Consider the following 12,128-nt stretch of genomic DNA (forward strand, 5'->3'; position numbering starts at 1 on the left):
TGTGCAAAAGTTTTACAAACAAACTTTTTTACAAACAATATCAACATATCTTAGAAATTAAAATAACAATCACTGTCACTCGTACTTTCGACTAGTGTGCGCAGAATACGCCGGAAAATGGCGTATTCGACCATGGTCGAGTCCGGCGGAAAACGGCGTATTCGACCATGGTCGAGTCTACCCGAAAACGGCGTATTCGACCATGGTCGAGTGTACCGGAAAACGGCGTATTCGACAATGGTCGAGTCCGCCGGAAAACGGCGAATTCTCGTACCACTAGGAATGGGAGCTGGTAGCAGAGTGGAATAATCTTTATCCAAATTCACACTTTGGAAGTAATCATTCATTTCCATTGGATCAAAAATAGTACTTAAAGGTACTTCGGAATTTGGACGCCCAGTTATAGTTTTAACTAAAAACCACCATCTTTTTGATCCAGAACTTTGATTCTTATTTTCTTGTTTGACTGCCTTAAGTTGGTTTTCACGAATGAGACTATTTATTCTTCTTCCAGTACGTAATTTCTTTCATTGTCATTGCCGGAAAATGGCGTATTCGACCATGGTCGAGTCTGCCGGAAAATGGCGTTTTCGACCATGGTCGAGTGTACCGGAAAACGGCGTATTCGACCATGGTCGAGTCCGTCGGAAAATGGCGTATCGACCATGGTCGAGTCGGTCGGAAAATGGCGTATTCGACCATGGTCGAGTCTGCCGGAAAATGGCGTATTCGACCATGGTCGAGTGTGCCGGAAAACGGCGTCTTGGACTATGGTCGAGTCCGCCGAAAAATGGTGTATTCGACCATCGTCGAGTCTGCCGGAAAATGGCGTATTCGACCATGGTCGAGTCTGCCGGAAAATCGCGTATTCGACCATGGTCAAGTGTGCCGGAAAATGGCGTCTTCGACCATAGTCTAATCCGCCGGAAAATGTCGTATTCGACCATGGTCGAGTCCGCCGAAGAATGGCGTATTCGATCATGGTCGAGTCCGCCGGAAAATGGCTTTTTGAGGTGCTTTTATAATTTTAGGTTCTTTCTTAGGTCGGGGACCCCTTCATTTTTGGGGCTCAGGGCAAAATGTCCCCCCCCCCCTCTTGGCGGCTCTGGATATTTTAAACTCTTTCATATGGTGTTTTCAAAACATTTTTTTTAAAAAAATGTTAAAATAGTTTGCAAAATGACAGTTAGGTTGCTGACGTTTTTCAGTTTTCACTGAAAACAAATGTTTCGTCTTAGCCAATCAGCAATTTGCTAATTATTAGTCTTCACTCGTTCAAATTTTGCACAAGTACCGTGACCATTGAACGTCCATGGTCCATGACGTAGAATTTGGGCAACTTTGGATTCCGCTATGTTCTGTCACAATACCCGGATGTAATTAATCTCCCAGCGGAATAAGTACCCTTGCAGGGCGCTTCGCGCCCGCTCGGGGAAAATAGTATATATTGTACCATAGGCGGCCCATGTTGTATAATGACTAATTATATTATGACTAATTATAAGACTGCTCCGACAACATGAGCGTCGCGCGAGGTCAGCGAGATCAGTTCTGGGTTCTGGGCCGCCTATGATTGTACTGCAATTTTTAGCAAAATTTCAATATCTTTAAAAGTAAATTCTTTCCCGATCAAAATAATTTTAACGAATTTGACGAATAAATTCAAAGAGGTGTCATACATTTGTTGATAAACTAACATATTAAACTTACAAAATACTTGCATGCTTTAAAATACGAAATCTACCAATTTACCTGCTCAAAAACACTGCTTCAAAATCGTAAATTTTTTGCCATTCATTTGGATGAAAATTTTTCTATCCAAAGGCATCCTTTACATTGTATTTTAATCAATTTTATGGGTATATTTTTCATATATTTTCAAGACCATCCAAATGAAAAATATTTTTAAAAAAATTTTATAATTCAAAATATCAGTTATGCTGACGTGAACCAAAATTTTAATTTAGCCAATCGCACGTTTGCAAGCGTTTGCTAGTTACCAGTTTTAACTCGTCTTATTATTAAATTATTTACCCACGGTACTATTTTACAATGGTTTAAGAAAAAAATATTTACAAGAGTGAAAAGTGATCTTCCAACAGATCAACTTCTTAAGTTATATACAAAGTTGAACATTGATACCGTCAAGACAAAGTCGTGTAAGAGAAATAATTCATAATCTGCAAGCTTATAAATGTTTTAAAAAGCTATAATATACTCGTTCAAATATTATAATATGACTGATTTGAGTTTTGTGTCATGTCATAATATAAGACTTAGTTTAGGTCAGGTTAGCTCAGACAATTGTGTACTTTATTTGAAATAGCAAGGGGTCGCTGCATGCACGTATTTCTAGTAGAGCTTTATTAATATTGCGCATGCTTGGCGGCCATTTATACGAGAGTTAATTCTGCCAGTCAGCATGATGCAAGCTCCTGTGTTTCTTCTCACGCAATAAATTAATCGACTGATTTAGAATTTTATTGTTGAAACCATGCTGAGATAACCCTTTAATCTGCCGTTTGGCGAGTCGGACTTCCTCGACTTCAAAAGACCAGACGGCTTGCTGAAATATTCGGTGGGTGTAGAACTATTGTCTTTACTCAATGGCAAATTATGGGCGTGTGTAAGAGAATCAAAGTTATTAAAATTATTCTAACTATTGAAAATACTTTTTCAAAACGAAGTTAGTAAGAATATGGAATAGAAAATGTTGCAAAAAACTAAAAAAGATTGCCGCATTGAAGAAAGTAGCAATTTATAAAATTGCCTAATTAAGGTGCATTATTTGCCTTTTTTAGGCTCTCCCTTTTCCGGGTAAAACAGTTACATACATACCGCACCAAAATTACCCATATATACGTATATCCACTTAAGAGCGGTACAAACAATAAACGTATTAAAATATTTTTATCTATCCTCCATTTGATCCTTTGAAAAGAGGAAACAATTAAGTGTTTCATATAGAAAGCCAAATGCTGTGCAGAAACATGACTTACATGTATTTGGGTGTTCGAGCACAATTTGTTTTGAATAATAATCTTCTTTGAAACCGCTAAGAAATTAGCATGATGAGTGTTAATAGTTGCATGCATGGTGGCGTATGAATATATCATTATATGAGTTGTTATGCATGAAAGATTGATACTGCGTTCGAAGATTAATATCTTCATCGAATTTCATCTTAGAAATCGTAGTTCACTCCAAATTAATGTAGATATACTAATGTGCTGTAAACCTAGCTCACACATTCCCAAGGTCGTATAGTAAATTTAATTATACAGATATGCGATTGTAAATGTATCACAATTAGCAAATCAGCAGGATACCTTTATCTGGTTGCTTTAGAACTGCTAGCTTTCGTTTTTAGCCATTACTGGCATTAACACTTTGAGTTTCATGAGACAGAACAAAACCGCAGAAACGAAAGTACAGTACTTCCACCTTAATTTTTGTAAAGGTAAGCTCTTTTAAGCATTATTTCATAATCTATTTATCAGAAGATATTACGAGTTTTGTCGTATTCTTGGCAGTGAATAGCTTCCATCGCCGTTGAGTCTTTTAAAAAGATTTGTTATTGGAGTTATCATAAATATTTTTGCTTTCTCATTCAATCTTGCTTCTTTCTGCGGCTATTTTTCGGCTAAAGTAATTCTTTAAAACTCCCTATTTTCGCTAAATTGTTTTAGATAATGACTGTAATGCTAAGTGGACAAAATACAAGTTTCACACCCTAACTTTAGCACTGAGATATGCAGCATTCCGAACACTTCCTCATTCCTGCAAAGTTCTAAATCATTTACTTTTAATTGGAACATTACAGATATCGTAATCATATTGTAATCATAAATTAAGATTGGAAATGTTTCGAAAGTGCTAGCAATGAAATAGTCATAATCTCAGGAGCCCACAACGTGTTTAAATGTTCCAAGATAAACAATTGGTCTTATCTATGACGTCTTCATTCTTTGAACATGACTAGTGTGTTCAATCTTTCGTTACATTTTTAAAACCGTCAGCCGGAATTTAGTACGTAGGGCCTAGGAGAGCAATCAGAGCATATATTTTAAAATAAAAATCTGCTTTATGATTCAATAGACGCCAAGGTAATTAAGCTCCTGTTTTATCTGATGTTAAAAGGTTAAAAACACTAGAGTTTATATACCATGTGTCTAGCTTTCGTCGATAGACATCATCAGAGACGATTAAATAATTATGAACTATATGAACCCTATTATATTACCGTTAGATGTAGGTATATAATAGTATTCATAGTTCATACTTAATCGTGTTTGATGATGTCGGTGATCGACGAAAGCTAAGACACATGTATATAAATTCTTATGTTTCTAACCTTTTAACATCAAAGAAAACAGAAGCTTACCTTGGCCTCATTTGAATAATTAAACGGATTTTTACGATACGAAATGCTGCTGAAGGACACCATAAATTCCATGTATCTTGAAAGTGTTGTGAGTTGATGTTGGGAGGGAGGACGGAGGGAATGGTCGGGTTTCGCTGGTTCCAGCAAAAAGTTCCCCAAAATATTGGTATAAACTTTCCAGATTAATTCAAATGTTTCTAAACGGGAAACTGCTCTTTGTCACCCCCTGTCGACCACCGCACCAACGCCATATCATTATTAAGAATTTGAAATAAACAACGAAATTTCGTATGGCAAACATATTTCGATTTTAACTATAAGTCTTTAGTGCGAATGAAAGTAATTGCTATTTATTCATTTTCACATGTATAAAATTATTTCTTTCGCACCACAGTAGGTTTATAATTGATATAGCTTTTCGCTAATTTGCATTTTGTATCGTTTTAAATTATTAACGTATCGCGATGCGTATCGGAAATTTCTTGGTAATTCCGATTCCTGGTAACTTTTTACCAGGAATCGGATTACCAAGAAATTGCCGATACGCATCGCGATACTATTAATATGCAAAGTATAATGCATAATGATAATTATCATGACAAACATGTAAAACGTGGCATACAGCACGGAATCGCGATGTCGCAATACTCAAATTCTGGTAGACAATACTGTTTATTGGCTTATATTTTTACGAAATTTGGCTATTTGCGAATCTCTAAGCTTTTGCTTTAACATGCACTTTACATAAGCTGGGTAAAGTCTTTACGATATCAGTTGTTTCTTTGCTTCAAATTTTTTGGAATCCAACTCTGCTGTTTGTTCAGTCCTTAAGATTATAATGAATAAATGAATGGTCTTATTTGTGAATCTCCAATTTATTAGAGGCCAAACTAATTTGACTTTTGCAATATCGTTAGTGAATAAAGCCCTAACTATCTCCCCAACTGCACGGTTCAGGCTGGTAATTTTTGCCATGCACAAACGTCGAACTCTTCATGTGCCGAATTGAATGCAAAATTAATGATCATGAACTTAAGGTCTGTTCACACGATTTAATTTTGTTGGACTCAATTTACCTGTGACGTATGAAATATTGTTGGTTATTGATAAAACAGTGGATTTGCTGCTCGTATACATTACCAGACACAGGCCATAAAACATCCTTCAGAAGTGAATTGGTTCCAAAAAAAAATTGGACAAAAAAAAATTGGATCGTGTGAACAGACCTTTAAACAAATACTTTATGCATTAACAAAAATTAGTCAGATTTATGATTCATCGGATTAGTCAGATTTATGATTCCAAAATGATTTATCGTTCGAGCATAAGACGAATAATTTTATATGAATATACACCCCCCAATTAAGCGACGGTCCTGTATAAGGTGGATTTCCACTTTCAGAGAAATACTGTAGTTCGCTAGCGAAATATTTGCATATTTTCTTTTGCATTGAGAACAGTCATTTTGAACTAATTTATTTATGCTGTTAAAATTCTAAAGAAAATATGCAAATATTTCAGGGCGAACTATTTCTCTTTAAGGTCCTGTTTACATGGAGCGAGTTATCCCGGCTGCACGAAGTAAAAAGCGCATTACATCATAGTCTTAACCTGATTAGTCTTCATCAGTATAATTATGCAGTTTTCACCTCGCCTAACCGGGATAACTCGCTCCATGTAAGCAGGCTTTACGTAGAAATCCCGCCTAAATGACAAAACTAATTAATCAGTAAAATAAATTATCAATTTATTGTAACACATGTCCGAACCAATGACATATACTAGATGGGCTGAGGCTACGACCTATTTAATCAAGAACGAAATGGGGCCATCGTTGCTCACGTCATATAGGTCTTGCTCTCATGCGTAAACTTGCTCACCGACTCGTAATTCAGATTTCGAAGTGAGTAACATTAAAAGTTGAAACATGAGTTCAATTTTCAAAAATTACAACAAAGTTCAATTCTCGGAAATTCATGTTATATTCCACTTAGGGCATTTTCACGCGAAAAACACCACAAATTTGCACAAGATACTCAATAAAAACTTTTTTTAAATGTTAACCCGCCTACAAACCAAAACAAACATCAGTCTGCTGTAAATTTCATCTACGCAAGCAGATAGCTTTCAGTTTGCCGCACACGGAAAGATTTCGGCACGCGAGGCAGAAATTATCACACATGCTAAATATTTGTCGTAAGTGGCACGAATGACCAAAGTCGCACACGAGAGCAACCCCCTTACGCCAATGGCCACGAATGACTTTTTGCTAAGCACATAGCTCTAGTGTGCGCCGGCCATTAGCTTGACAATTTGTCCCGCTATATGCTAATATTTTGTCGATCATTGACGGCGAAAACAATAAATTTTTAAGGATATGAATAATTATTATCACTCGAAATTTACATAGTGGGACAGAATTATCAGGCTGGCTGCGCCACTGGTAGCAAATACCAACAACAATGTACTTGATCAAGCAGCCTTGATTTGACGAAGGGCGGCATCGGTAGGGGATGGGATATCAACTTTCCATAATAATTATACTTCTGTCTCACTGATACTTTCACTCGCTTACTTAAAGCTTGTTTATACTTGCGATTTTTGGTGCTATTTTATGTGCGATTTTCATCTTTTTTGGTGGATGTGAAGGAGTAACTCACGAATGCTCTGATACATTGTTTGAGCGTGAGTAATCAATTCGCTCGTTCACATCTATCAAAGAAGAAAATCGCAAAAAAAATCGCAGCAAAACTCGCAAGTGTAAACGAGCCTTAAGAAATTCTGTTGTTTATAATTATTTCTAATCACCTAGTCCGTTGTTTTTAGAAGTAACTTTGATCCTTGCTCCAATGGCGACTCACTTTCTTCTCTGCCTCCTCTTCTCTTCTGGTAAGTCAGACTGAAATCCTGTGCGTTTGTTTCTTTAATGATAACTCATGTTGCTAAAGCGTACGAATCAGGTTTCTGTGCATCTTGCCCATGGGCGTCAATCGAACGTTAAGTGAGGGAGGTCATATTCATATATTCTGCTTTCCAGGCTGAATTAATATTGAACCGTGTTCATGTCATCATCGCTCAAAATATTTTTTACAGGAATGCTTGCTAATATTAAAGCAACAATTCAGAAGGATTGGGAAAACAAATATGAAGTAGAACAATCTTGGGAGGGTCAGAATTTTCGAGGTAAGACTATTGAATAAATGTCTATTGAATAAATTATCTTACTATACATTATTTTCATGAGACGAAAGCGCGACGAAAGGTTGGATGATTTTGCTATGCCGTGGCAGAACGCACAAAGCGACGCTATCCCAGCACGCACCGAGAGCACGATACTATCCGAATTTGAATTCATTGCTAAAGATTAACTGTGCATGCACTTTATATTATGTGAAAGAGCATGTCTTTACTAAGTATCAACGTTTTGCGGCGTGATATTGGCATTATTTCCTATGTACTGGTTTGGATATCTTTTACATGTTTTTGCAACATATATACTAATTTGCTATCACTAAATATATTCACTTTCAAATACCCTTTTTTGATGAGTTATTATTGATCACCCCATTTTTCTACTTATTAAAAATAGAGCATATTGAAGTAAATTAAACCACCATTGGTTCTCCAACCGAAACGTTTGGTTTAAATATATATCGTTTATTTGCAACTTCGCGCAATCAACTCAAAATAATAGGTCATTTTAACCTATATATTTGAGTTGTAACCTATTCAATTGGTTAAAATGACATATTGATAATAGTTGTAACTTTTTGAAATAGGTTATTTTAACCTACCAGTTTTTAAAGTGCGCGAATTTGCATTTTTCCTATTTTTAGGAGACGCAAATAAACCTTTCCCTGACCACGAAGACGATGTAAGCGATCAGCTTTTTGCACTTCGTGAGCAACCAGTGAAAAATATCCGCGTGAAAAGAGACACGGTAGACTATTTTGCCAGCGGAAGTGCCCCAGGTAAATAGTGGACCAAAATTTTTACGGTTCAATGCTACGATCATCCCGCGGCTATACAAGAGGCCCTTTTTAACATTTTGGACAATTGTACCAATATTGCATGCGGTCATTCGATGCAGTCCAAAACGTTTTGAAAAATCTAACGTGCAATTTCAAGATATTCCTGCAAGAGTTCCTGTTGTGTCATATGCGGCATCGGCAACACTGCATGCATTAAAGCTCTTTATACAACCATATAATATTACAGTGCTTTGTAGTCAAGGGCGTTAGTCGTGTGGGCATTGGGCTGACGTGCCCCACCTTTTTTTTGGGTAGAGGGGACGAATATCTAATTATATGCTAATATTTACATGTTTAATGAAAGTTTCTTGTTGATTTAAATAGCAAAAAAGACTAATCGAAGACTTTGCTTCTCTATAAAGCGTAATTTACGAACTTTACGGCATTAACGTCTTCATGCAGAACTCGGAGTCATTTTTTAGTTGGAATAAATTTCGTAGTAGAAATCACATCCACCACAACTTTATTGTTAATGACGTAAAAAAAACAACGAATTTTCCAGGGCTATGGTCCTGGGATATACTATATGTATTTTGTGTTAAACGTTGAGAAATCTACATTGGGAAACTTATACACGAAACATTTGTGTTTGTAACACTCCATGGACATGTCTTTTGTCATTTGGGCGGCATTTCGCCACTTTGTGGAATTGCATAACAACAATTGCATAATCGTGTAAAATTGCCGTTTTCAGTTCGGACGTAACTGAATTCTCGACATAGTACAAGCATATCTAGTGATCTTATTCCTGTTTGGAAAATTCCCTTGTTTTATATCTTTTATCTTTCAGTTTATCTGAGTTATCTAGACTATTCCTGTCAACTTGGACCTATTGAGTGAATTTTTGTTCTTTAAGGATTTTCGCCTCTGGTGATATGCAGGAGGGATAACTTTACAGTAGTCCTAAGAAGGAAAGAACTATCATCGAGAGGGTTTGATAATGCTACCTTGCATCTTGCTGACAGTTCGTGCAAGACAAGCCACAACGAAACCCACGTGTACATAACTTCAGCGTTACATGAATGTGGAACGACATATTCTGAGACAGATAAAGAAATGTTCTACAACAATACCTTGACTGGCAAAATTTTAACCTCACCCGATTCGATTATAACAAGAGGAAAATCATTCGCTTACAGTTTTAAATGTGCCTATGATCGTGTGTTTAGTCTCACTGGCTTGAAATTTGAACCACCCAAGCAAGAATTAGTAATTGAAAAAAGTAAGTAATTCTTGAAAAGAGGAGAAAATATTTTGCTAGCATTTTTCACGGTGACTGATATCCGCAATTTCTGGGGTATTTTCAATTCTTTTGAACGGGCAAGGACTATCGATTTTAACCGGGATGAAATGCAATTTCTAAAAATCATCACACCACTTAAATGCAGAGAAAATGTAGGCTAAAATAAAACACAGTCGCTGGAACTAGGCCTTATACTCACAATGATATCCATCATCATAAAAAAGCCTACTTAACTAGTTTTCCCCTTAATTTATTAGCTAGCAATAAAACCTGTCTAGAATTTATAAGAAATTTAAATTTATTTCAGATTATAGGGGATATTAATGCTACAATCTTGAACAAAATTGTTGCAACACTCCGCCCCTTAAATCAATGTCGTGATTTTACGCATCAACATTGAAATGGGGGAGGAAAGAGTGTAGTGTTACAGCAATTTCTTCTCAAGATTGTAGGTTGTTTATTTACTGTTGCAAAGCCTTTAAAAGTACAACCATTTTCCTAAGTATAGGTTTTACCATATTTTTTTTCAGGCGATATTGGAAACTTTACTGTGAATATGGGTTCCTACAGCGATAGTGGTTTCCTTTCCCCTTCTTCTGAGCAATATCCTGCATTCAAAAGTTTTTCTGAGCGTATTAACATCGAGTATGGCGTAGATACCCAAAATCCTGATATTGTTGTACGTGCAGAGTCATGCCGCGCAACACCAAGTATCCAGCCTTACGACACGCCACAATATGAATTCATATCCGAAGGGTAAGAATTTTAGAGCTTTAGATGAACTTCCCCGAAACAATTCATTTAATTTCTAAAGTCTTTTTTTCCCAAATCAATTTTAATCTGTTATTATAATCTATTTAAATCAAGTGGGAATTAAACTTTTAAAGAAATGACTTTATTATTTATGATAGACATGTTGAATCTTTTTTAATAATATTGCTTTTAGTTGTGACAAGGATGAAACAATTATCCACGTTACAAGTGGCTTGCAAAACCGTCATAGGTTCAGTATCCAAGTTTTTAGATTTATTGCTAACCATACCTTCGTATACATTCATTGCGACATTCGAATATGTAACAGAAACTCCCCAGATTCCATTTGTGCTAAAAGTACGAGTTGTTCAAACAGACGAAAACGTCGTGATGTACCTGCTACTGATCGTACCTACCAACTTGCAATTGGTCCTATTGTCTACCGCGAGAAGCAACCTGAAAAAGAAACAGAAAAAGTACAAGGTTTGTTCATTTCAATTTATTTTTATCTCGTGCAACAAAACAGCAGCGTGCAACAACAGCGTTTAGCTTAAAAAGGTGGAATGAGAGTGAAAAATTTTGATGAAAATGATCCAGGTGTGACAGAATATTTATATCCGGTTTTCTTACACGTGCCTTAATATTATTAGGGCGCTGCATATTATTAGGACTGGTCATATTTTGAATTGAAAGAGAGTATTTCGTTTAAAATACAGTGGTGTATGAAAAGGCATAAATATCGATAAACTTGAATGCATATTTCTTGAAACACTTTAAAATACCAGTAATCGGTCTATACTGAAATACATCAGGACCGGTCTGGCTATTTTCTCGAGCTCGAGCTTCATTTTGCAAGATGTAATCCCCCTCAGTCATTGCCGGAAACGCGTTTTCATTCTAATGGTGGCGTTTTTTACTCGTTTTTTATACTTTTCAGTTTCTTTTATACCACTGCTAATTCTATTTCTGGTTTCCAGAATCCGGTTTAAATACAACAATGATAGCAATACTTGCTGTCGCTGCAGTTATTGTTATTTTGTTGTCCTTGACTGTGGTCATTTTGGTCAGAAGACGTCGTGGAGGAAATCACAGAACATCCCTGGAGAAAATTCCCATGAAATGCCCAGCTGGCAAAGTGGAGGACTTTACCTTCAGTAATCTGGAAATGAAATAGAAATTATTCATTTCACAGATGTTGAATAATAATTATCGTATAATAGTTCACAACCTTCAATTTAAAATCTTAATTATTTAGAAACAGCTTTTTCATAGCGTATATTTGTCAACTTTATAGGTGTGCTTATATAAGGCAACATAATCAATATAAAAGCAGTGCATGTAATAATATTGGAATATATATTTTTTTCTTTGGGGTAATAAAAACCCGGGCCAGTTTTTTGCATTTCTCGGCAAAATCCTAAGCAACTAGATGGACAAATAATTATGTTAATATAATCACTTATTCATTTGTATTCAAAAAAATTACTATAACCACAATGAAACACGCAATTTATATTATAATACAACGGAACACGTAATTTATGTTATACGTATACTTTATATTATAACTGCAATGGAACACGAATTTGATTGGTTATAGCCAGCCTCCACTTGCACATGCGTACGTGCCGAAATGGCACAGATTGCTTGCGTGTTGACGGCTGCCTTGAAAGTAACATGCAGTTCTACTGTCATATGTACAAAAAATTGGCCGGGA

General features: G+C 36.1%; 1 protein-coding gene across 1 annotated transcript; it reads left to right on the forward strand.

Moving 5' to 3' along the window:
* Positions 1-2,514: 2,514 nt before the first annotated feature.
* On the forward strand, positions 2,515-11,912 carry LOC114536393 (ZP domain-containing protein-like). Its single transcript, XM_028557747.1, has 9 exons — positions 2,515-2,578; positions 3,371-3,460; positions 7,211-7,273; positions 7,478-7,567; positions 8,221-8,355; positions 9,272-9,637; positions 10,189-10,414; positions 10,605-10,894; positions 11,389-11,912. The coding sequence occupies exons 2-9, from the start codon at positions 3,400-3,402 to the stop codon at positions 11,583-11,585; spliced, it is 1,428 nt and encodes a 475-aa protein (XP_028413548.1). The 5' UTR covers positions 2,515-2,578; positions 3,371-3,399; the 3' UTR covers positions 11,586-11,912.
* Positions 11,913-12,128: the final 216 nt, after the last annotated feature.

Source organism: Dendronephthya gigantea, unplaced genomic scaffold (genome assembly GCF_004324835.1).
Source record: "Dendronephthya gigantea isolate DGI-Jeju-01 unplaced genomic scaffold, DenGig_1.0 000135F, whole genome shotgun sequence".
Classification (NCBI taxonomy): domain Eukaryota; kingdom Metazoa; phylum Cnidaria; class Anthozoa; order Malacalcyonacea; family Nephtheidae; genus Dendronephthya; species Dendronephthya gigantea.

Coding starts and splice junctions, on each gene's coding strand:
- LOC114536393 (XM_028557747.1), top strand. CDS start 3,400: ATGAGACAGAACAAAACCGCAGAAACGAAAGTACAGTACTTCCACCTT. Junction 8,356..9,271: donor TGCCAGCGGAAGTGCCCCAG/GTAAATAGTGGA, acceptor TTGTTCTTTAAG/GATTTTCGCCTCTGGTGATA. Junction 10,895..11,388: donor AGAAACAGAAAAAGTACAAG/GTTTGTTCATTT, acceptor TCTGGTTTCCAG/AATCCGGTTTAAATACAACA.